Below are 26,099 nucleotides of genomic sequence, written 5' to 3'. Positions count from 1 at the left end.
TGCATAGAAGTTAAATAAGCAGGGTGACAATATACAGCCTTGACGTACTCCTTTTCCTATTTGGACCAGTCTGTTGTTCCATGTCCAGTTCTAACTGTTGCTTCCTGACCTGCATACAGGTTTCCGAAAAGGCAGGTCAGGCGGTCTGGTATTCCTATCTCTTGCAGAATTTTCCATAGTTTATTGTGATCCACACAGTCAAAGGCTTTGGCATAGTCAATAAAGCAGAAATAGATGTTTTTCTGGAACTCTCTTGCTTTTTCCATGATCCAGCAGATGTTGGCAATTTGATCTCTGGTTCCTCTGCCTTTTCTAAAACCAGCTTGAACATCTGGAAGTTCACGGTTCACGTATTGCTGAAGCCTGGCTTGGAGAATTTTGAGCATTACTTTACTAGCACGTGCTGCTGGTAAGTCGCTTCAGTCGTGTCCGACTCTATGTGACCCCACTGACGGCAGCCCACCAGGCTCCGCCATCCCTGGGATTCTCTAGGCAAGAACATTGGAATGGGTTGCCATTTCCTTCTCCAATGCATGAAAGTGAAAAGTGAAAGTGAAGTTGCTCAGTAAGTGTCCGACTCTTCATGACCCCGTGGACTGCAGCCTATCAGGCTCCGCCGTCCATGGGATTTTCCAGGCAAGAGTACTGGAGTGGGTTGCCATTGCCTTCTCTGTACTAGCGTGTGAGATGAGGGCAATTTTGCATAGTTTGAGCTTTCTTTGGCATTGCCTTTCTTTGGGATTGAAATGAAAACTGACCTTTTCCAGTCCTGTGGCCACTGCTGAGTTTTCCAAATTTGCTGGCATATTGAGTGCAGCACTTTCACAGCATCATCTTTCAGGATTTGAAAGAGCTCAACTGGAATTCCATCACCTCCACTAGCTTTGTTCATAGTGATGCTTTCTAAGGCCCACTTGACTTCACATTCCAGGATGTCTGGCTTTAGGTGAGTGATCACACCATCGTGATTATCTTGGTTGTACAAGATCTTCTTTGTACAGTTCTTCTGTGTATTGTCACCTCTTAATATCTTCTATTCTGTTAGGTCCATACCATTTCTGTCCTTTATCGAGCCCATCTTTGCATGAAATGTTCCCTTGGTATCTCTAATTTTCTTGAAGTGATCTCTAGTCTTTCCCGTTCTGTTGTTTTCCTCTATGTCTTTGCATTGATCGCTGAGGAAGGCTTTCTTATCTCTCCATGCTATTCTTTGGAACTCTGCATTCAGATGCTTATATCTTTCTTTTTCTCCTTTGCTTTTCGCTTCTCTTCTTTTCACAGCTATTTGTAAGGCCAATGTAGCCAGAAGTAAATTTGAAACAACAAAAATACACTCTGCCCCTTTTTTAAGAGGACTCTTGTTTCATGTCACCTTATTATCATAAGTGATTATGTGGCAGATCTAAGGCACAGTTCAGTTCAGTTCAGTCGCTCAGTCATGTCTGACTCTTTGCGACCCCATGGACTGCGGCATGCCAGGCCTCCCTGTCTATCACCAATTCCCACAGTTTACTCAAATTCATGTCCATTGAGTGATGCCATCCAACCATCTCATCCTCTTCTCTTTCGTCCCTTTCTCCTCCCGCCTTCAATCTTTCCCAGCATCAGGGTCTTTTCCAATGAGTCAGTTCTTTGCATCAGGCGGCCAAAGTATTGGAGTTTCAGCTTCAGCATCAGTCCTTCCAATGAATATTCGGGACTGATTTCCTTTAGGATGGACTGGTTGGATCTCCTTACAGTCCAAGGGACTCTCAAGAGTCTTCTCCAACACCATGGTTCAAAAGGGTCAATTCTTCAGCACTCAGCTTTCTTTATAGTCCAACTCTCACATCCATACATGACTACTGGAAAAACCATAGCTTTGCTTAGATGGATCTTTGTTGGCAAAGTAACGTCTCTGCTTTTTAATATACTGTCTAGGTTGGTCATAGCTTTTCTTCCAAGAAGCAAACGTCTTTTAATTTCATGGCTGCAGTCACCATCTGCAGTGATTTTGGAGTCCCCAGAAATAAAGTTGGTCACTGTTTCCATTGTTTCCCCATCTATTTGCCATGAAGTGATGGGACCAGATGCCATGACCTTAGTTTTCTGAATGTTGAGTTTTAAGCCAGATTTTTCACTCTCCTCTTTCACTTTCATCAAGAGGCTCTTTTGTTCTTCTTCACTTTCTGCCATAAGGACGGTGTCATCTGCATATCTGAGGTGACTGATATTTCTCCTGGCAATCTTGATTCCAGCTTGTACTTCCTCCAGCCCATCGTTTCTTATGATGTACTCTGCATGTAAGTTAAACAAGCAGAGTGACAATATACAGCCTTGACGTACTCCTTTCCTGTTTTGGAACCAGTCTATTGTTCCATGTCCAGTTCTAACTGTTGCTTTCTGACCTGCATACCGATTTCTCAGCTTCCCTCTCAGTCAGTCTCTCCCATCAGGGAGCTTCCATAGCCTCTTATCCTTCTCCATCTGAGGGCTAACAAACTGAAAACCACAATCACAGAAAAGTAACCAATCTAATGATATGGACCACGGCTCTGTCTAACTCAATCAAACTATGAGACATGCCATATAGGGCTATCCAAGATGGACAGGTCATGGTGTAGCGTTTTGACAAAACATACCCCATTGGAGAAGTGAATGGCAAACCACTTCAGTATTCTTGCCTTGAGAACCCCATGAACAGCATGAAAAGGCAAAAGATAGGACACTGAAAGTGTCCCCAGGTCGGTAGATGCCCAATATGCTACTGGAGATCAGTGGAGAACTAACTCCAGAAAGAATGAAGAGACAGAGTCAGAGCAACAACAACACCCAGCTGTGGATGACTGGTGATAGAAGTAAAGTCTGATGCTGTAAAGAGCAATATTGCACAGGAACCTGGAATGTTAAGGCATTTCAGGTTAACAAGTTAACATTAACATGTTAGTGTTAATCTAAGGCACATTTTTGCTCAAATTCTGCCCCCAGTGCTATTCTCCCCACTAAAAGGAACCAGAATTCCTTGAACTATATTTAGGAGCCAGAAACATGAGTCCAGAGGACCTCATTGCTGTTATACCAGGATTCTTTCAGAGAAAAAAAGAAACAAATAAAACAAAATTTAAAGGACAAAGAGGGCATCTAAAACAAAAACTCTTAAAGGTCCAAGTAGTAATAATTTAGGCATTTGAAGTATAGAGTTAGAAAAAATATAGTACAGTTACAAAGCATATCAGTTTCCAATATTGTCTATAAGACATGTTATATATGTTACTTAGTGGCCAACTCAAATTAAATGAATTCTACACTGTATGTGTGTGCGTGCTTCAGTCATCTTTGACTCTGTGCAACCCAATGGACTGCAGCTGGCCAGGCTCCTCTGTCCTGGGATTCTCTGGGCAAGAATACTGGAGTGGGTTGCCATGCTCTTCTCCAGGCAATCTCCCCAGCCTAGGGATTGAACTCATGACTCTTAGGTTTCTTACAATGGCAGGCAGGTTCTTTACCACTAGCGCCATCTGGGAATCCATATTATCAACACTGGAGAACAAAAACAGGAAGATACTTAACTGTATAATTATTAGGTCTCAAAAGACTAGTGGGAAATAAGGATTAGAAGATAAGGTGAAAAACAGAAACTTATTTTTATAGGGAAATTACTCTAGGAAGATATAAGAGTAGAAAAAAATTAAACAAGCAATTGATGATGGAATCTAATGTTTAGAGTGAACAGACAACAAGCAGCCGGTGTAGTATACTCAGCAGAACCTAGAAGTCAATCAGACCTACAGGAACCTTCCTGACAAGAAGAAGAAGAAAAAAGAACTGTGGAATGATTTATATTTTAAGAAAGAAAAAGAGGCAGTCCATGAATACATTTGAAATTCAGCCTAATGGAATAGAGTGTCTACCTATGTTCTCTCCTGAAGTTGAATGAAATAAACACACGAAAATGAATGAAATTTAAAGAAGTTCAGGGAACATGTTGTAATTAGTTCTATGTTAGGAAAAAGGTCTCTGATATAGCTAGGGGTGGGGTAGAAGGTACACACAGAACAAAAATAAGGTTATGAAAAAGAAAAAATGTGACTTATGTTTTAAAAAATTAACTTCAGCCTATGGGTCTTAGGTCTTATAATGTATTGCTTCTCCCAATGACTCATTACAAGTGCAGAAATATCATGCAATTGCACATCCACATGGTCTCATTTATTCTTATAAGCTGAAAACCTGGAAAGAAAACTCTGGAAACAGCAGGAGCCCAAGCTGGAGAAAGCTGGAATATCTCTCTCCTGATAGCTGTCTAGATGGCCTGGGTTTAAATCAGTTTGAAAGACTACTGATAGTTTGCTCTCTCCTTCTTTATTTTTACCAACAAAAGGAGAGTAGCTGCCCATAGCAGGGACCAGGACAGGGAGTCAACAAGTAGGTTCTCACTAAGTTCTTGTTAACTGAATTTCTTTTGTCAATCTCCTTTTGGATTCGGAGTATAGAATTTAAGACATTCATTCACTCATTATCATAATTATGAAAAATATTAATGGAGGTATATGGTATTCATTGAGTACTGCAGGGTTTTATATAGAGATTTTGGGGAGAAACTGCAGCATAAGTAATGATAATTCAAAAATCTTTGGTTCTTGATAACTGTAGATTGCTTATATTTAAAACCCAAATTGAATCACATTATAGAGTCAGTCTGTACACGTGCATGAACACAGACAAATAAATAAGCATGCTTGCCTTACAAAAGCATGTATTTGTTTAGTGTTTCTCCCTTGAGCTTACCCTCCCAACTAGTTCAAGTTTTAGCTTATAAAAATAAAACTATGCTATGAGATTGGAGATATTAAAAACATTTTTCATCTTCCATCTCATCAGTATTATGCTCATCTGGGTTTATTTAATAAACGTTTGCCTCCCATGTGCAAAACATTAGGTGTTAAAGAGAACGTGCAGTGGACTACTGTACACTGATACTGCGCATGGTTTCAGTGTCAGATTGTTGGGTTAACTTCTTCATCTAAGATGTGGACTGAGCTCATTACCTAAAATTTCCAGGCCTTTGTTTCCTTATCCATAAAATGCAGACTATCTTATAAAGTTGCTGTGAAGAGTAACTGAATTTTATGTAACCAACTAGACCTTGCTGGGCAGAGAGGTTAAGATCTATTTTTAAAAGTAGCTCAAAATCTAAAAAAAAAAAAAAAGAAAAAGTAGCTCAAAATCTAATGATGTACACAATATCAGAGTAATGTATAATTAAGACCAAGACTTGTGGGAAGTGACCCAAGATTCCAAACAGAACACAGTTTTAATGATAATGTTCTGCTCCTTTATCCTGTTTCTTCAGAGTTGTGAATAGAACTGAAGAGGTGATTTCTCTTTTGTCTTGTCACTATCCCCGTAAGAAAGGAATTTAGAAAACTAGTTCAGTTCAGTTCAGTCGCTCAGTCATATGTGACTCTGTAACCCCATGGAGCGCAGCATGCCAGGCCTCCCTGTCCATCACCAACTCCCGGAGTCCACCTAAACCCATGTCCATCGAATCGGTGATGCCATCCAGCCATCTCATCCTCTGTCGTCCCCTTCTCCTCCTGCCCCCAATCCTTCCAAGCATCAGAGTCTTTTCCAATGAGTCAACCCTTCGCATGAGGTGGCCAAAGTACTGGAGTTTCAGCTTCAGCATCAGTCCTTCCAATGAACACCCAGGACTGATCTCCTTTAGGATGGACTGGTTGGAACCCCTTGCAGTCCAAGGGACTCTCAAGAGTCTTCTCCAACACCACAGTTCAAAAGCATCAATTTTTGGCGGTCAGCTTTCTTTATATTCCAACTCTCAAATTCATACATGACTACTGGAAAAACCATAGCCTTGACTAGATGGACCTTTGTTGGCAAAGTGATATCTCTGCTTTTTAATATGCTGTCTAGGTTGGTCTAGGTTTCCTTCCAAGGAGCAAGCATCTTTTAATTTCATGGCTGTAGTCACCATCTGCAGTGATTTGGGAGCCCCAAAAAATAAAGTCAGTCACCGTTTCCACTGTTTCCCCATCTATTTGCCATGAAGTGATGGGACCAGATGCCATGACCTTGGTTTTCTGAATGTTGAGCTTTAAGCCAACTTTTTCACTCTCCACTTTCACTTTCATCAAGAGGCTCTTTCACTTTCTGCCATAAGGATGGTGTCATCTGCATCTCCTGGCAATCTTGATTACAGCTTGTGCTTCTTCCAACCCAGCGTTTCTCATGATGTACTCTGCATATAAGTTAAATAAGCAGGGTGACAATACACAGCCTTGACGTACTCCTTTTCCTATTTGGAACCAGTATGTTGTTCCATGTCCAGTTCTAACTGTTGCTTCCTAACCTGCATATAGGTTTCTCAAGAGGCAGGTCAGGTGGTGTGGTATTCCCATCTCTTTCAGAGTTTTCCACAGTTTATTGTGATCCACACAGTCAAAGGCTTTGGCATAGTCAATAAAGCAGAAATAGATGTTTTTCTGGAACTCTTGCTTTTTCGATGATCCAGCGGATGTTGGCAACTTGATCTCTGGTTCCTCTGCCTTTTCTAAAACCAGCTTGAACATCTGGAAGTTCACGGTTCACGTATTGCTGAAGCCTGGCTTGGAGAATTTTGAGCATTACTTTACTAGCGTGTGAGATGAGTGCAATTATTCTCCAGAATTTTACTGTAAAATGAGCAGTTCAACTGTTTTAGACCCTCCCAAAGACCTTAAAAATGGCTATTAGATATATATATATATGTTTATCTCTGGTTGCATAACAGAAAATACTTAAAATAGGTTTTGCAAATGCCAAAAGGTACAGAACAAAATGAGAAAACAGTAGCTTTATTACTGTGTTTAAATAATATACCAAGCTGCTGTTTTCTCATTTTGTTCTGTACCTTTTGGCATTTGCAAAACCTATTTTAAGTATTTTCTGTTATGCAACCAGAGATAAACATATATATATATATATATATACACACACACATTTCTAATAGCAATTTTTAAGGTATTTGGGAGGGTCTAAAACAGTTGAACTGCTCATTTTACACTACAATTTTGGAGAATAATGTTTGATTTTCTTGCCCTAAAAATATAATTTCTCCAACAAAATATAAACTTATTTTTATTTCCCATTTTTAATTTTTTTTTCTCTAATTTTATTTTATTTTTAAACTTTACATAATTGTATTAGTTTTGCCAAATATCAAAATGAATCCGCCACAGGTATACATGTGTTCCCCATCCCGAACCCTCCTCCCTCCTCCCTCCCCATACCATCCCTCTGGGCCGTCCCAGTGCACCAGCCCCAAGCATCCAGCATCATGCATCGAACCTGGACTGGCAACTCGTTTCCTACATGATATTTTACATGTTTCAATGCCATTCTCCCAAATCTTCCCACCCTCTCCCTCTCCCACAGAGTCCATAAGACTGTTCTATACATCAGTGTCTCTTTTGCTGTCTCGTACACCGGGTTATTGTTACCATCTTTCTAAATTCCATATATATGCGTTAGTATACTGTATTTATGTTTTTCCTTCTGGCTTACTTCACTCTGTATAATAGGCTCCAGTTTCATCCACCTCATTAGAACTGATTCAAATGTATTCTTTTTAATGGCTGAGTAATACTCCATTGTGTATATGTTTTTACAAACATAAGAACCATAAAGCATGACTGATAAATAGGACAATTATTTTTAAATTACGGCTTTCAAGAAATCTAGCTTATATTGACATTAAAACTTATTTGTTGCAGTATCTTTATTCAAGATAATGTTAATTAAAACAAGGTGAGTTTACAAAACCAAGCACACATATAAAATCTGAGTATAAAACAAGTTGCTTACTCGACTAGAAAACATACCTATCCCCTCACCCCATGCCCCTCAACCCTACACCATCCACCAAATCTCCTTAGGAGTCACTAAATTTATTTGGATAGATGTGGCAGAGTTTCAAAATATGTCAAAACATTCAATAAAGTTCCAAAAAAGTATAGTATAGTCAGGTGAAAGCTGCTGAAATCAAGCAAACTATTATCTAGGCAAGGTAGATTTAGCTTAACAAGACCTCTGAGATAGTATTTTAAAAAAAATCACATAGTTTCTCAAATTTTAATTTCTGTTCTCTAGGATCACAGATTTCCCAGAAGCCAATGGACTTCTGGAACTAATGTTATGTATTCTAGATATGCCAGTATTAGTCTTCAGGAAACCACAGTTTCTGTTAATAAACTTTTCAAGCCAAAAAAAGCCCACAAAAATTAAAAAATACTCACCACCTCCACTGATTATATCGGGTTTGGCCTTCATTATTTTGCAGAATTGTCTTCGGCAGTTTTCTATCCATGCAGTTTGTTTATCAGACATTTTGAAACGCAATAAAAGTTTGCCAAGATCATTGTCTAATAAGAAAGATGTTATATTATTTTAACAAAACATGTTAGATACACTGAAAAACAAGTATTAATGCTAATAATGTAAACAGTTATAAGTTCCAGACAAAGTATTTTATATGGGTTTCAAAAGGAAACAGACATTTTTCTGTAATTATATCTTACACCATCAAACTACTATCACCATGTTTATCAAAAACTCATAAAATGGACTGATTTATAACTATTACTCTTTCTTACACAAATATTATTCATTACTGAGTATTTGATTTAATACACAGTGCGAAGCTTGAAAGATGTCACTACAGAGACTGATATAAACATTATACTAATTCTTCATGTACATTCAGGTGCAGTTTTATTCATTTCTTTAAAGCAAAAAGAAAGCATAAATGTAGACAATCTTTACTCAGTTATTTATTTCCTCTTTTTGGTAAAAGAAAAAAAACTATGCTGAAAATGAATCATGCTGAAAAAGCATGCATGCACGTGCTTAGTCCAACTCTTTGCAACCCTTTGGACTGCGGCCCATCAGGCTCCTCTGTCCATGGGATTCTCCATGCAAGAATACTGGGACAAGTTGCCACTGCCTCCTCCAGGGGATTTTCCTGACCCAGGCATGGAACCAATGTCTCCTATGTCTCTTGCACTGGCAGGTGGATTCTTTTACCACTGAGTTACCTGGTAAGTCTCGGTAAAAGAGCACCTATTGCTAAAATATAACTTTTCTTCTTTCTTAGCAATTTTATGAATATGGCAATATTAATTTTCTTTTCCTTTTATTCTCATGAGATTTTTCCATCTTCCATTTTAATTGTATTCCCATCAGATTTTTCATTAGAAAACATCTATAAATATATTGAAGATTTAGGTGTCATTTAAAAAGGATATATAAGTATGTATACATATAAGCATATATACTATTTACTCACACATATATGTAAAAATTCAAAGGGGAGGAAAAAAATAATTTCTTTGTAGAAGAGCAGAGGGTTGGGGGATAGACAGTCACATGAACTCATACACTTTACCACTTTCCTTGAAGGAGATTTTGAGGAAAGAGGAACAAGAACATTTTCCACATATAAAGTCAAAGTCCTGATTGCTTCTGCCCAAAGACATGGTTTGGAACACTACAAAATATAGCCACCTAAGGGGTTAATGGAAAATCCCATGGACGGAGGAGCCTGGTGGGCTGCAGTCCATGGGATCGCTAGAGTTGGACACGACTGAGTGACTTCACTTTCACTTTTCACTTTCATGCACTGGAGAAGGAAATGGCAACCCACTCCAGTGTTCTTGCCTGGAGAATCCCAGGGACGGCAGAGCCTGGTGGGCTGCCATCTCTGGGGTCGCACAGAGTCGGACACGACTGAAGCAACTTAGCAGCAGCAGCAAAGGGCTAATGAATTCCACCAAGAAAATATCAGTATTCAACTTAATATTAAAGAGGATTTCAACCAACTCCTGGTCCTTTGAAATGAATACAATTATAATAAAGAAAGTAAGTCCTTATTCGTAAGAATTTTTAAAAAATTAAACTTTTTACCGTACTATTTTATTTTTCCATCTAATTTTTGTAAAAATACATTCAATAAACATGCATGGAATTCCTATATGGCTATAACAATCTAGACAGACAAGGTCACTGGCCCTCATAAAACTTACATGTGTGTGTATTTGTGCATAAACAGACAGGAGTATAACTGAGTATAATCAATATATATTAATACATATCATTCCAATGATCTAAGCTGGTTTTATTTAGCCCTAAAAAAGCAGCTACATATCCTCACTCAATCCTCATGGTTATCATATACAAAATTATATGATTGATTGTACAAATCATAATTCATGTAAGTATTTTCACATTTGACACTTAGGTCACCAGAAAAGCCTTCTCATATCAAAACTACAGAAATATTCTTTTGTACAAACATTATGAATATACAAGGGGCTTCCCAGGGGGCACTGGTGGTAAAGAATCCACCTGCAAATGCAGGAGACATAACAGATGTGGGTTCAATCCCTCGGTTGAGAAGACCTCCTGGAGAAGGAAATGGCAACCCACTCCAGTGTTCTTGCGTGGAGAATCCCATGGACAGAGGAGCTTGGTGGGCTATAGCACATGGGGTTGCAAAGAGCTGGACATGACTGAAGTGATTTAGCATGCATGCACATGAGTATACAAATGTATCAAATATATGCACACTCATAAATATACATATAAACCAGAAAGAACTGTTCTGTTGGAAGAATGTATAATTCTGATACTTAGTAGTAATCTAACATATTCTCTTTAAATATCAAGAACAAAATGATCCTATAATATTCCATAAGTGGCCTCAATCAGAGGCGATATCTAGAGAAAAATGAAACTGATTTAGTCAAAGGAGACAATTATTATTTTTAATAAAAACTCAAAACCTTTAAACAAGAAATATCATAGCTGATAATTTTGTTGGAAATTATTTTAACAGCAGAGTATTAATGTTAAATGCATCTTGATATGTTAGGTAAAAGACAACTGAACAGCATTAAATGGAATTTTTATACTTTCCATTTAGAATATCTACATTATTTATTCCCCAAGAACAAACTATCCAGAATCTACTAAGATTCACTAATTATTTGTACCTCTTAATCCCCTTTACCTATCTAGCCCCACTCCATAAGTATAAAGTAAGATACAAGGATATAATTATAGCACACAGAATGCAGTCTTGATCTTATAAAAAAAACTTTATATGTCTCCAGGGATCTTCCCTACCCAGGGATGGAACCTGGGTTTCAAGCACTGTAGACAGACGCTTTACCATCTGAGCCACCAAGGAAGTCCTATATGGAGTATCAGTTCAGTTCAGTTAGTTCAGTCGCTCAATCGTGTCCAACTCTTTGCGAACCCATGAATTGCAGGACGCCAGGCCTCCCTGTCCATCACCAGCTCCCGGAGTTCACTCGAACTCATGTCCATCGAGTCGGTGACGCCATCCAGCCATCTCATCCTCTGTCGTCCCCTTCTCCTCCTGCTCCCAATCCCTTCCAGCATCAGAGTCTTTTCCAATGAGTCAACTCTTTACATGAGGTGGCCAAAGTACTGGAATTTCAGCTTTAGCATCAGTCCTTCCAATGAACACCCAAGATCATCTCCTTTAGAATGGACTGGTTGGATGTCCTTGCAGTCCAAGGGACTCGCGAGAGTCTTCTCCAACATCACAATTGAAAAGCATCAATTCTTCGGCACTTAGCTGTCTTCACAGTCCAACTCTCACATCCATACATGACCAATAGAAAAACAACAGCCTTGACTAGACAAACCTTTGTTGGCAAAGTAATGTCTCTGCTTTTTAATATGCTACCTAGGTTGGTCATAACTTTCCTTCCAAGGAGTAAGCGTCTTTTAATTTCATGGCTGCAATCACCATCTACAGTGATTTTGAAACAAAGTCTGACACTGTTTCCACTGTTTCCCCATCTATTTCCCATGAAGTGATGGGACCAGATGCCATGACCTTAGTTTTCAAAATGTTGAGCTTTAGGCGAACTTTTTCACTCTCCTCTTTCACTTTCATCAAGAGGCTTTTTAGTTCCTCTTCACTTTCTGCCATAAGGGTGGTGTCATCTGCATGTCTGAGGTTATTGATATTTCTCCCAGCAATCTTGATTCCAGCTTGTGCTTTTTCCAGCCCAGCATTTCTCATGATGTACTCTGCATATAAGTTAAATAAGCAGGGTGACAATATACAGCCTTGAAGAACTCCTTTTCCTACTTGGAACCAGTCTGTTCCATGTCCAGTTCTGACCGTTGCTTCCTGACCTGCATACAAATTTCTCAAGAGGCAGATCAGGTGGTCTGGTATTCCCATCTCTTTCAGAATTTTACACACTTTATTGTGACCCACACAGTCAAAGGCTTTGGCATAGTCAATAAAGCAGAAATAGATGTTTTTTTGGAACTCTCTTGCTTTTTCCATGATCCAGCAGATGTTGGCAATTTGATCTCTGGTTCCTCTGCCTTTTCTAAAACCAGCTTGCACATCTGGAAGTTCACGGTTCATGTACTGCTGAAGACTGGCTTGGAGAATTTTGAGCATTACTTTACTAGCGTGTGAGATGAGTGTAATTGTGTTGTAGTTTGAGCATTCTTTGGTATTGCCTTTCTTTGGGATTGGAATGAAAACTGACCTTTTCCAGTCCTGTGGCCACTGCTGAGTTTTCCAAATTTGCTGGCATATTGAGTGCAGCACTTTCACAGCATCATCTTTCAGGATTTGAAATAGCTCAACTAGAATTCCATCACCTCCACTAGCTTTGTTCGTAGTGATGCTTTCTAAGGCCCACTTGACTTCACATTCCAGGATGTCTGCCTCTAGGTCAGTGATCACACCATCGTGATTATTTGGGTTGTGAAGATCTTTTTTGTACAGTTCTGTGTATTCTTGCCTCCTCTTCTTAATATCTTCTGCTTCTGTTAGGTCCATACCATTTCTGTCCTTTATTGAGCCCATCTTTGCATGAAATGTTCCCTTGGTATCTCTAATTTTCTTGGAGAGATCTCTAGTCTTTCCTGTTCTGTTGTTTTCCTCTATTTCTTTGCATTGATTGCTGAGGAAGGCTTTCTTATCTCTCTTTGCTATTCTTTGGAACTCTGCATTCAGATGCTTATATCTTTTTCTCCTTTGCTTTTCGTTTCTCTTCTTTTCACGGGTATTTGTAAGGCCTCCTCATACAGCCATTTTGCTTTTTTGCATTTCTTTTTCTTGGAGATGGTCTTGATCCCTGTCTCCTGTACAGTGTCATAAATCTCCATCCATAGTTCATCAGGCACTCTATTAGATCTAGTCCCTTAAATCTACTTCTCACTTCCACTGCATAAATATAAGGGATTTGATTTAGGTCAGACCTGAATGGTCTAGTGGTTTTCCCTACTTTCTTCAATTTAAGTCTAAATTTGGCAATAAGGAGTTCATGATCTGAGCCACAGTCAGCTCCCAGTCTTGTTTTTGCTGACTGTATAGAGCTTCTCCATCGTTGGCTGCTAAGAATATAATCAATCTGATTTCAGTGTTGACCATCTGGTGATGTCCATGTGTAGAGTCTTCTCTTGTGTTGTTGGAAGAGGGTGTTTGCTATGACCAGTGCGTTCTCTTGGCAAAACTCTATTAGCCTTTGCCCTGCTTCATTCTGTATTCCAAGGCCAAATTTTGCTGTTACTCCAGGTGTTTCTTGACTTCCTACTTTTGCATTCCAGTTCCCTATAATGAAAAGGACATCTTTTTTGGGTGTTAGTTCTAAAAGGTCTTGTAGGTCTTCATAGAACCATTCAACTTCAGCTTCCTCAGCATTACTGGTTAGGGCATAGGCTTGGATCACCGTGATATTGAATGGTTTGCCTTGGAAACGAACAGAGATCATTCTGTTGTTTTTGAGATTGCATCCAAGTACTGCATTTCGGACTCTTTTGTTGACCATGATGGCTACTCCAGTTCTTCTAAGGGATTCCTGCCAGCAGTAGTAGATATAACGGTCATCTGAGTTAGATTCACCCATTCCAGTCCATTTTAGTTCGCTGATTCCTAGCATGTCGATGTTCACTCTTGCCATCTCCTGTTTGACCACTTCCAATTTGCCTTGATTCATGGACCTGACATTCCAGGTTCCTATGCAATAGTGCTCTTTACAGCATTGGACTTTGCTTCTATCACCGGTCACATTCACAACTGGGTATTGTTTTTGTTTTGGCTCCATCCCTTCATTCTTTCTGGAGTTATTTCTCTACTGATCTCCAGTAGCATATTGGGCACCTACCGACCTGGGGAGTTCATCTTTCAGTATCCTATCATTTTGCCTTTTCAGACTGTTCATGGGGTTCTCAAGGCAAGAATACTGAAGTGGTTTGTCATTCCCTTCTCCAGTGGACCACATTCTGTCAGACCTCTCCACCATGATCCTCCCATCTTAGGTGGCCCCACACGGCATGGGTAACATTGAGTTAGACAAGGCTGTGGTCTGTGTGATCAGACTGGATATTTTTCTGTGATTATGTTTTCAGTGCGTCTGCCCTCTTATGCCCTCTCACAACACCTACCATCTTACTTGGGTTATCTATAAAAATACTGAAGCACTATGTTGTACACCTGAAACTAATATAACATGTAAGAGTCAGTTATACTTCTATAAAAAGTCACTAGTGGTACATGACTGAAAAGACAAAAGCAGTTTTTCATCTTTGTTTCTTTCTGTGTCAATTCTTTCTATCCATGAAAGACCCTGTCTTTCATAACCACCACCATCCCTCAAGGCATAAATGTCCATAAAGCTCTTTTGTAAATTACTTGCTATTTAAAAATCCTGTTGTCTTTTCTTCTTCCCTCCTGCTCACACCCTCTTCTTGCTCTCCTGTCACTTTCCTTTCACATTTGCTATTCTATTTTGCTCTCGCATCTCCATCCAAGGAAAAGAGCACAGCCACTAGACTGTAAACAGTCCTGAAGCAGTAAATGTGTTATGCATCTGCACCTACCAACTGGGAGAAAGGCTGAAAGTCCCAATTTAGTACCTGGAAATTTGATTTGAGGCAATTAACAAATGCTGAGCTGGAGATAGACTGCCTAGAAGACTCCTAGAGAGATAACTTTGTATCCTCATAACTTCTAGTTATGGTTTCCCCCAGCTCTCAGTGGGAATGTGAGCTCTTCAATGTGCATATATCACAGCTAATAATATTTAGTGATTTGATATGTTTACTGAAAATTTGTATCTGTAATGTTAACAAGCTTGAGGAAAACAATTCCTTTATTTCCTCCCTCCAAATCTGGAACCAAATGAAAAGCAGACAGCAGGAGATAAATGGAATTCAAAGTATCAGTGCTAGTACCATAACAGCTAAATTAAGCACCTTAACTTGGATCTCCTACCACATGGACTTAACAAATCTCTCCCCTGCACTGAAAAAATATATTCAATCACAGACAGTGATGAGACAACCAAAGGTCTCTCCTGATTGCTCTTGTTAGGAAAGCTATGAGTATAACGCTAACTGAAAAAAAAAAAAAAACTGGTTTAAATAAAACTTAATAAAAAGATAGGCTAACTTGGAAATACAGCCTTTAAGTAGTCTAATTCAAGATTTTTCATTCCTTCTGCAAAATTCACCTATCAAACATTTTTCCTTCCTACCTTAGTGCTTAATTAGTGAGGAAGTCCAAAGAGAGGCCAGTAACTTTACTCTAGCAAAAGCCCTAATGAGGCAAGGAGAAATGGAATTACAGGAATGGTATCATAGGAACACAACAATTCTAAATCAGTGATTTTGGGAGTAGAACAAACCTGAACGATACATAAAATTTTAATGTTTACCAAAATTTCTTTGTTTATAGTCACATAAAAAATTTAAAAACCATAGTTTTGTTTCTGGTCATGATGGAGAAACTGGAAATATACTTGCCTTCCTGCCATAAATAACTCAAGAAATGGTTAAAATACATCAAAACACTGTTTTCAGACACTGGTCAACAATAGGCAGTATAGGACTATTATGTCTGAGAAAAGGGAAACTAACAAGGTACCTTTACAACTGGGCCCTGGTTTTTTCTAGAATTACTTTCAACATCATATGCAGGAAGTGGGGCATTGAGTTAAAGAGACAGAAGTCACACTGCAGAGAGACTGAGGAGACTAAAACTTGTGGAAGAGGAAGAACAAAGAAAGAACACCTGAAATCTGTGTAAGTTTTTGTCAAGGTAGTTGCAAAGAATTGGCTGTGCAGATGAAGAGAAGCTCCACAAGACTGGGCAGAGAACATGAACAATTCTCAGAGTATACATATGGTGAGGAGATGTCCAAGTTACAGAAAGATTATGAAGAGTCCTCCTCAACTACAGAGTTCTACAGACCAAAAGAGCCAAACTTTTGTAAAAGAGTTAAATTAGCCTTAAAGTAAAGACACGGGGCTGCCCAGGTGGTGCACTGGTAAAGACTCTGTTTGCCAATGCAGGAGACGTGGGTTTGATCCTTGGGTTGGGAATATCCCCCAGAGTAGGAAATGGCAACCCATTCCAGTATTCTTGCCTGGAGAATTCCATGAGCAGAGAAGCCTGGTGGACAACAGTCCATGGGGTCATACATAGTCAGATACAACTGAGCGACTAAGCACACACATACACACAAAGACAACTTTACACTCACCCTAACAAAAAAATGAAAGCCCTGAATGATCAAACTGATTTCACAAATAACTTGACTGCATGGCCCAAAATGTCCACTAATCTTTAAAGAAAACAAAATCTAGCACTTAACTATGTAAAATTAGTAATGCTGAATATTCAATTAAAAATTACTAACCTGTAGTTGAATCAATAAATATAAAGACACAGAAAGGACCTTGGTGATACAATTACCAGGTAAAAATTTTAATGGAGTTGTTTTTAAGAATTTTAAGAAAATATAAACAAAAAGTGATATTAATTCAAACTGTAGTTAATCTATACTGGAATCCTCCTGAGTAAAATGGTACACACAAATTGTACATGTAACAAACTAGATGAATCTTCAACTCATTATGCTTAAAGAAATCAAGCACAAATAAAGTATCTTACGTGAGTCTATCTGTATGAAGTGCTAGAATGCAAAAGCAAATCTACAGCTATAGTTCTCAAATGGGCTAAGTTTTGCTCCCTGTCTTTCAGTAATGTCTACAGACATTCCTGGCTGGAAGGGGTGGGTGCAAATAGAGACTTCTATGCGTATCTAGTGAGCAGAGACCATGAAAGCTGCTAAAAAAAAATTGTTCAGTGCACAGGACAGTTCTCTCTGGCAATAAGCACTTTTTACCCAACCCACTTACTACCACTGAGGAAAATAGGAAACATCAAGTTTCATGTTTACAAAATTCAGTTACAACTGATAATAGTTCATATCTAAACCCTGAAATTCTTTGCTACGGTAAGTACTATAATCTTTTCATACTTGATGATATTGTATAATTGGTTTCTCAAAAGATTACTATATAGAAGGAAAGATTATACTTATCATCACAGATAATGTAAAAAGAAATAACCTCCATTTCAAGGACAAGAAAAATGTAAGCTCAATATAAATGCAAAGAAAATCTATGCAAAAAACTTTTAATACTTCTTTATGAATGCCCATTTCATACAGAGTATCATAAACAGCTGCTATAAAAGAAACAAAATAAATGGAAGATTTAATAAATTAACTTGCAACAGATTCCTAGGCTTAATTTGGAAAGTCACCCATCTATTAGACTGAAGCTTATCTGTGAAATATTTGCTTCCAATTTGTGTTTTTGCTTATCTTTTCTTCTTCCATGTAGATTAATATAGCTATGCCACTTTATTCTTAATATTTACAATATTTAAGGAAAGACTCCGGAGTAGTCTCCAAGTAACTGAAAAGATGCTTAAATTCTCTATATTAGTTCTCCCTACATTTCTAAACGTGAGAGTATCTAAATTCTTACACTATTTGGTTTGAACTGTGAGTTCTTAAACATGTGACATCTATATTTTATACAGATTATACTTCACTTTAGAATTATCATATCACTTTTCATTTTAATATGTGATAATTAAGCATGTACTATAGGAGGTATCAGTGAAGCATTTTTTTAAAAAGAGCAATTAGTTCTCCCTTATCACTTGCACCTAAACTAGCAGGTGATTTATTTCTGCTAGTTGCTACTGATGTTTGTTTCAAACATCAAGAAGTACATGAAGAGTTTTACAATTCAAAAGAAAACACTTACTCTGATTTTTAAACTAAGTATCTCAACAACTACAGCTCAAGATTTATGACATTGGAAAGGATCCATAATCATATTTTCCTATTCTCTCAGTTAACAGGATGATGCCAAACAAAAGCCATTTACCTTTTATCTGCAGAAAATAAATTTTAATTCCAAGGGTAGAAACAATACAGAAAGAAAAAAAAAAATGAGAAAGTGCCTAACTTGACATAAAAGCCTAAATATTTGATAAAAAGGAGAATTCATCACCAAAAAATATTTATAGTCTAACTATATGTGTAAGACATAATACAAAGACTTTCAAAATCAGAACAAACAATACCTGTCATCATGCTGCATTATATTTTATGTAGTACATATTATTTTTCAAAGCACTTTGTTTTTCTCATGGGATTCTATTTTTGGTTGATTGGAGGAAGAGCAGTAATCCTAAATCTTACATAACTTATCAGACTAGACATAAAAGCAATCCAACCTACTCATTTGTTAATTTGGCAATTTTCATTCTTTTATTAAAATGTAGTTGCTATTATAAGTCATCCTATTCTTCTTTTTCTCTTAAGCTCATTTTTACTTCAGAACATTCATAAGTTTACTTGCATCAGGAGTTACTAATATGCTTGAGGCTTTCAATGACTAGCTATTTGAATTTCTAAGATCAAATAAAAGCAATCACTCCCAACGGCCTGGCCATCAATGACCTTGTGAATCGATGCTGTGCTTCTGCTGGCCCTGTTAGGGATATGAGAAACATAAAGCCCATGACAAAACAACATATTTTCTACTTTGAAGATATCCGCCCCAACAAAGTAAATGTATTTCTGAGTGATTTCTTGATAAAGATGGAAATTCTACAGTAATAAGGTAGATAGGATATAGGCATGAATTAGATTGCTGTTTTTTATAATTCAGCCTGAATAAACTTTATAAAATAAAAAATAAAGTGAATGGAAGATGCTAGAAAGGGAAGAGAGCTTGTTTCTCATTTTATTAAGTTATGTCTTTCCAATGACCAGAGTGTGCTACCCAACTCAAGGCATTTTTATTTCTCAGTATGGAAGTACTGAATTTCCCTTCCTCCTAAAAGAAAGAAGTCCCCATCCTGAACACACCAAAATAGAACACTGAAGAGCACACTCTCTGATTAGTGATGTAATTAATAACTCCTGGGAAACCTAATTTTAGCTTCAGTTCAGTTCAGTCACTCAGTCATGTCCGACTCTTTGCGATCCCATGAATCGCAGCATGCCAGGCCTCCCTGTCCACCAACTCCCAGAGTTCACCCAAATTCATGTGCATCGAGTCGGTGATGCCATCCAGCCATCTCATCCTCTGTGGTCCCCTTCTCCTCCTGCCCCCAACCCCTCCAAGCATCAGGGTCTTTTCCAATGAGTCAACTCTTCACATCAGGTAGCCAAAGTACTGGAGTTTCAGCTTCAGCATCAGTCCTTCCAATGAACACCCAGGACTGATCTCCTTTAGGATGGACTGGTTGGATCTCCTTGCAGTCCAAGGGACTCTCAAGAGTCTTCTCCAACACCACAGTTCAAAAGCATCAATTTTTCGGCACTCAGCCTTCTTCACAGTCCAACTCTCACATCCATACATGACCACAGGAAAAACCATAGCCTTGTCTAGACAGACCTTTGTTGACAAAATAATGTCTCTGCTTTTGAATATGCTACCTAGGTTGGTCATAACTTTCCTCCGAAGGAGTAAGCGTCTTTTAATTTCATGGTTGCAATCACCATCTGCAGTGATTTTGGAGCCCAAAAAATAAAGTCTGACACTTTTCCCACTGTTTCCCCATCTATTTCCCATGAAGTGATGGGACCAGATGCCATGATCTTCGTTTTCTGAATGTTGAGCTTTAAGCCAACTTTTTCACTCTCCTCTTTCACTTTCATCAAGAGGCTTTTTAGTTCCTCTTCACTTTCTGCCATAAGGGTGGTGTCATCTGCATATCTGAGGTGATTGACATTTCTCCCGGCAATCTTGATTCCAGCTTGTGCTTCTTCCATCCCGGCATTTCTCATGATGTACTCTGCATATAAGTTAAATAAGCAGGGTGACAATATACAGCCTTGACGTACTCCTTTTCCTATTTGGACCAGTCTGTTGTTCCATGTCCAGTTCTAACTGTTGCCTCCTGACCTGCATATAGGTGTCTCAAGAGGCAGGTCAGGTGGTCTGGTATTCCCATCTCTTTCAGAATTTTCCACAGTTTATTGTGATCCACACAGTCAAAGGCTTTGGCTTAGTTAATAAAGCAGAAATAGATGTTTTTCTGGAACTCTTGCTTTTTCGATGATCCAGCAGATGTTGGCAATTTGATCTCTGGTTCCTCTGCCTTTTCTAAAACCAGCTTGAACATCTGGAAGTTCACGGTTCACGTATTGCTGAAGCCTGACTTGGAGAAATTTGAGCATTACTTTACTAGCGCGCGAGATGAGTGCAATTGTGCAGTAGTTTGAGCATTTTTTAGCATTGCCTTTCTGTGGGATTGGAATTTTCCTTAGGTGTCTTTTCCTTAGGTGTCTCAGTCTTTCTGTTTCATATAGGAAAGGAATCATGAGTTAATCTCTAGGAGTTCACTGACATGCTAACTGGCATTTGGTTTTAACCACTGCTCAATTCTTTCTCCAACTTCCCTTCCCTCTTTCTTATCTTCTACACAGGAACGATAAGTTACTATACTAACACATTTCTTCCTACTTTTCTCAACTCTCAGATAACAGAGAGATGATATTTTGGAAGAAAAATTTCCATTTAAGTTGATTTATGATTACCACATATGTGACATATGTACATAAATAATACTTATCAGTTTTTTAAAGGCTTTTACATTTTAATATGGTGACCCTAAAAATGTGTATAAAGAAAAATAACTGAACCAAATGGTGCCTCAAGATTCTTATTTACAGATGAAAATAAATCATCTAATAACTAACACTGATGCCAAGCAACTAACAAGAGGCAATTTAACAGATGAGGAAATGCTAACTGTAGCAAGGAGGATAAATCTAAAAGTTGGGAGACAAATTAGGTGAATGTCAGCATGTGCACACAGCTAAAGTGATTTTTTTCCACAACAATGATATGATATCTCAAAGTACTGCAGTGCAAATGACTAAAACAACACCTATCAGAATCAGTGAATCATTACCTCCAAATTGAAAAAGCAAAATGGCAAGTATATGAACTCTTGCCTTTAAAACAGCTCTTTGTATCTTAAAGTATTACTAGCTTAAACAGCTTAAATGCATAATTACTAGCTTAAATGCATAATTTATGTTCAACTTATTGAATAGTGTTTGACGAGGAACATTACTTTCAACTTAGTTCTATATCTGCTAGAAATATGTCTGGCTCCATTATTCTCACAGAGGTTACCGGGACATTATCAGTATACTCCCTTAGGTACTTTCGAAATTTGGACATGCTTCTGATATCCTCTCCCATTTTCTGCTGTTCTTCTGTAAGTATAAGGTCAGTGAAACATCTGCAATATCAGAATGACATAAGTATGATTCATATTTGACTCAAAATGTATCTATGTAAAATCCCTTCCTGTGGTATCTCTTGGGCTATCCACTGACTGGCTAGATCATTCTGTCCTGCTTAACAGAATCACAGTAATGTCAGGACCACCATTAGTAGGAAGTATTAAGTATTGCTGTAAAATTGAGAATAATGTCTTATTCAAACACTTGGGTTCTAAGCACTAACAGAAAGGTAACTAGAAGTTGCTGCCCAGTATGGTGGGAAAATATGAAATTAAATAAAGAGACTTGAAATTGTATTAAACTAAAATAGGACATGTGACAGGAATTGGGCCTTGTAGATTATAGGGAAGTCATTAGAGGGTTTTAGTTAGAGGAGTAAAAATAATCCAACCACATTTCAACAGCATTACTCTTGCTTCTGTGTTAACAAACTGAACAGGTTACTAAAACAGTACAGTGAGAGATGAGAGTGAGTAGTGGATGAGTGAAAAGTGGTTTTGTTTGAGATATGGAGAATCAAGAGCATTTGCGACAGAAATGGCTCAGCCAGTAAAGAGTCAGCCTGCAATGTGGGAGACCTGAGTTTGATCCCTGGGTCAGGAAGATCCCCTGTAGAAGGAAATGGCAACCCATTCCAGTATTCTTGGAAATATCCCATGGATATTTTGGAAATTCCCATGGATGGAGGATTTTGGATATTCCCATGGATGGAAATATCCCATGGATATTCTGGAAAATCCCATGGATGGAGGATCCTGGAGGGCTATAGTCCATGAGGTTGCAAAGAGTCAGACATGACAGCGATTTCACTCACTCACAAATGTGGGTTATGAAGAGAAAAAGAGTCAAAAAAAGTTTTCACCTTTATTGCCTAAAGAAATGGAAGCACAAAGTTGTCATTTCTAAAATGAGGAAATGTACCAAAGGAATAGATTTTGAAAGAGTATCAGAAGTTTATCTCAGAGTTGTTAAATTTGATATATTTGATATATTTACTAACCACCCTAGCAAAGAACAGATATGAGTACAGAGTCAACTAGAGACACAGGTTAAAGATATAAATCTGTGTATATTGGACAGTATTTTAGTCATAAGACTAAATGAAACCCCCAAAAGAATACGCACACACACACAAAAAGACAACTGAGAACTGAGGGGCACTCCAAAGTTTAGAGTTTGGAGAGACCTGAAAGATCTGACAAAGATGAAGTATTTGCTAGAAATTCAAGGGGGTGGGGGGAATAATCAGATAATGTACTTTCTGAAAGCCAAATAAGAAAATGTTTCAAAAAGCAGAGGCATCAAACATGTTAAGTGATAATGCTAAATGTAACAGGATGAGTACTGAGATCTGACCCACTGATTCAACCCTGGTAGAATGGCAGGGGTGAAAGCCTGATTAGCTTTCAAGTGGATGGATTCAAGAGAACACAGAAAGAGAATAACTACAATACTAAAATTAGACAATTCCTTGAAGGAATTTTGCAGTGGGAGGACAGAAATGGAATTGTAGAGAGGGAAAGTAAGTTCAAAAGAAGATATTTTAAATATAGAAAAATTAATAGCATGCTGGTTGGCTTATGGAAAAGCTACAGTGGAAAGCTCTACCAAGCTCCCATCCCCTAACCCCATAATCCCATGAAGAAACAATAAGGAAAACGGAAGAACTGTTAGAAGCAATATCTTTGCTGATAAAGAGGATGGAATGTATTGCACAACTGAAGAACCTGGCCTTTTTAAACAATATTTGCAGTTTCATTCATAGTAATGCAAAACCTAAATTGGTACAGATGTAGCTGAGTCAGCCAATATGTATCAAGAGTATATGGAAGCTGATAGCTTCTATTTCCTCAGTTTGGGGGGAAAAAAAGGAAAACAGTTATCTGACAGAAAGATTGGGAAGAGGTGAGGAAGGGTCGATGAATGAGAAGATTTGAAACTAAGTCATCTAGGAGACTAGGAGAGTGCCCTGAACTGGGGACACACCGTGTGGCTGCCTGGAAGCACTGTGGGCTCACTAGAGGTTAATAACCGTTCTGCAAGTGATCTTCTGGGCTAGAGAGAGAAGCTATTATTACTCCCCTTTCTAAATCACTTATAAGAGTAGAACAGGGAATAAAGTTATACTCCTCTGAGCTTCTCAGGGAACTATCAATTTAATCTTATTTTCTGATTTGTCTGCCTTGGTCAGTTTCAAATAAAGCATATTTTTTATCAAACTACTTTGAAGAAACAAATTACCTAATATGTCAGTCACAAAATAAGATGGATAATGAGTCAATTTGCTGTTCAAAAGAAAAGATATATTTGTTTCCAAGTGAAACTTAGCAAAGATACCAGTGTTATTTCCAGACAAGGAAAAGGGTTGAAGGGTTGGAGCAGGGAGAACAGACCATGTGTTAACACCTCATCTTATCTCCAGGGCTTAGTGAAGTAACTGATAATCAGCACTCACAAACCATGTTGAATAAAGGAATGAGTAGATGAATAAATAATGAAACCTAAAGAAAGAATGTCAGAATATTTAAGACTGGCTAAAAGACTGAAAGTAGCATAGAAAAACATAAGAGTAAAAGATTGGGTTCACTGAGAGATGCAAGTCAGTGTGAAGAGTCCAAAACGATATTCTTTCAAGGGTCTTTTCTTAAAAAATACTTAACCTTAACCCCACATCTCTGAATTAGGTCAAACAGAAAAACACAGAGGCAAAATTGTAAAAGACAATATTAAAAGCTTTTAAAATTCCCTCGAGTTCTCTTTCCCTAACCTCTAGAGAGAGAAAAAAAAAAAATAGAATGTTTGCCTCTGTGCAACTGTGAGACACATAGTCTATATATTAAACACTGGAAAGAAATAAAAATGTTTAACAGTTGATGGCCTCTATTAATTGATTTAAGGTAAGTAAACATAGGGAAAGGTAAATGGCTTTATGAAAGAAGAAAAATGTCTTACTTGTCAATAATAACTGTGGAACCTAACCCAGTGAAATCAATTATATACGTTATTTTTTTTCCAATGCAAGTGTGACGGTAATGCAAAGATCATGTTAATATCAAAAGTTAACTTTTCAAATTAATGGTTTAATATCTTCATATTTCATCTTAGAATTCTCAAGTCTAAAAACTGCTTGATTTTTTTATTGCTCTTATGATAAGGTCTAAACACCTGAACTTGAGGTATCTAGGCCTTATGATTAAACTTGGCTTACCTAAGTCTTATCTCTGGTCACGCTTGTCCTCACATATCATATTTCACACATCCTTGAACTACTTATACTTCTTAATTCAATTTTCTCCTTTTAGTCTCACTGTTGGTCCCTGTCAAAAATGCTCTTTTAATACCCAGAAAACACCTACCTCATGTCTTACATTAAACTTAATGTTCTTTGGAAGAGCATCTGCTTTATGAACTATCCTAGCAGGCTACACATTTTCTACTTAGTTCCTATCATACTGTAATACTATACAATTGTCTAATTACTTGACTGTTCTCTAAAAGGTCATGAATAGCTGACATTTAAAATTTTTTTATTTACTATATTTATATAACATTTCTATTTCAATTCTCGAGCATACAGGAGTTACATGTGGCACAAGTATAAAAAAAAATTAATCTGTTGAATAAAGTTCTGGGGAAGGCATGGCAACCCACTCCAGTACTCTTGCTTGGAGAATGCGCAGAAACAGAGAAGCCTGGTGGGCTACTTCTACATATCTAGAATTAATTCATCGAAAATCACTAATTCCCCTTTTAAAAAAAGCAAAAAAAGGTTCTGATAAGAATTATTCAGCATCATATAAATATTAGTTTAGTAAAGAATATGTGAAATAAGGAAAACTTACAAAGAAATAGACATAAATCTATCCACATGTACAAACTGAAAGAAAAATAGTATTAATGTCTTCAAATTACTTTGTCTTTTTTTCAAAGTATAAAAAAAGCACTAAAACATGGCACTTGATAATAAATACTTTACCTTGTTTTAGATCAGTACTTCTTGTAACAGAGTCTGACAAATAGCAGTTTGGTAAAGGGTATGATGAAAACATTGGCCAAGGATATGGTTCATCACCCTAAAAAAGAAGCAAGACAGATGACTTTAGGAAGTAGTTTAATATCAAATTTTAAGACTTTTTGAAGTGACATTTAAATTAGCTTTTGTTTCATAAATTCTAGAGTTGTAATATAACCAAAAGCTATTTTATAATTCAACATTCTAATGGATACTAACTAAAATAAAATATAGAAACATTAAATACTGAAGACCAATTTGATAATTCTATAAACAGATTGCTCACAAAGCTATTTCTCTTGCGCTGTAATCATTTCGACCTCACCATTCTTGGTGTGAAGAGTCAAAACAAGTGCCCTTAGTACAATAACAAAAAACCCTTCCAAAGAAAACCAAACTGTATGGATACTGATGAAAAAAGAGGT

The 26,099-nt window shown here is 37.7% G+C and overlaps 1 protein-coding gene across 10 annotated transcripts in view; it reads right to left on the bottom strand.

The window, feature by feature from the left end:
• Positions 1-26,099, bottom strand: part of TBC1D32 (TBC1 domain family member 32) — a 207,197-nt gene that overhangs the window by 52,268 nt on the left and 128,830 nt on the right. For all 10 annotated transcript variants that reach the window (XR_015132336.1, XR_015132337.1, XR_015132338.1 and 7 more), the window contains 2 exons: positions 25,639-25,735; positions 8,274-8,399 (listed from right to left, as the gene is read on the bottom strand). Coding sequence is in view for 7 of the 10 variants with exons in the window: in XM_086316349.1 (XP_086172475.1) it covers positions 8,274-8,399; positions 25,639-25,735 (223 nt within the window). In the remaining 3 variants the exon portion in view is untranslated. The remainder of the gene's footprint in view (positions 1-8,273; positions 8,400-25,638; positions 25,736-26,099) is intronic.

This window comes from Bos grunniens, chromosome 9, assembly GCF_055505025.1.
Source record: "Bos grunniens cultivar Pamir isolate PY7600 chromosome 9, Bosgru_T2T1.0, whole genome shotgun sequence".
Classification (NCBI taxonomy): domain Eukaryota; kingdom Metazoa; phylum Chordata; class Mammalia; order Artiodactyla; family Bovidae; genus Bos; species Bos grunniens.
The sequence above is the reverse complement of the archived record's forward strand: the minus strand, read 5'-3'. Positions and strand labels throughout refer to the sequence as shown.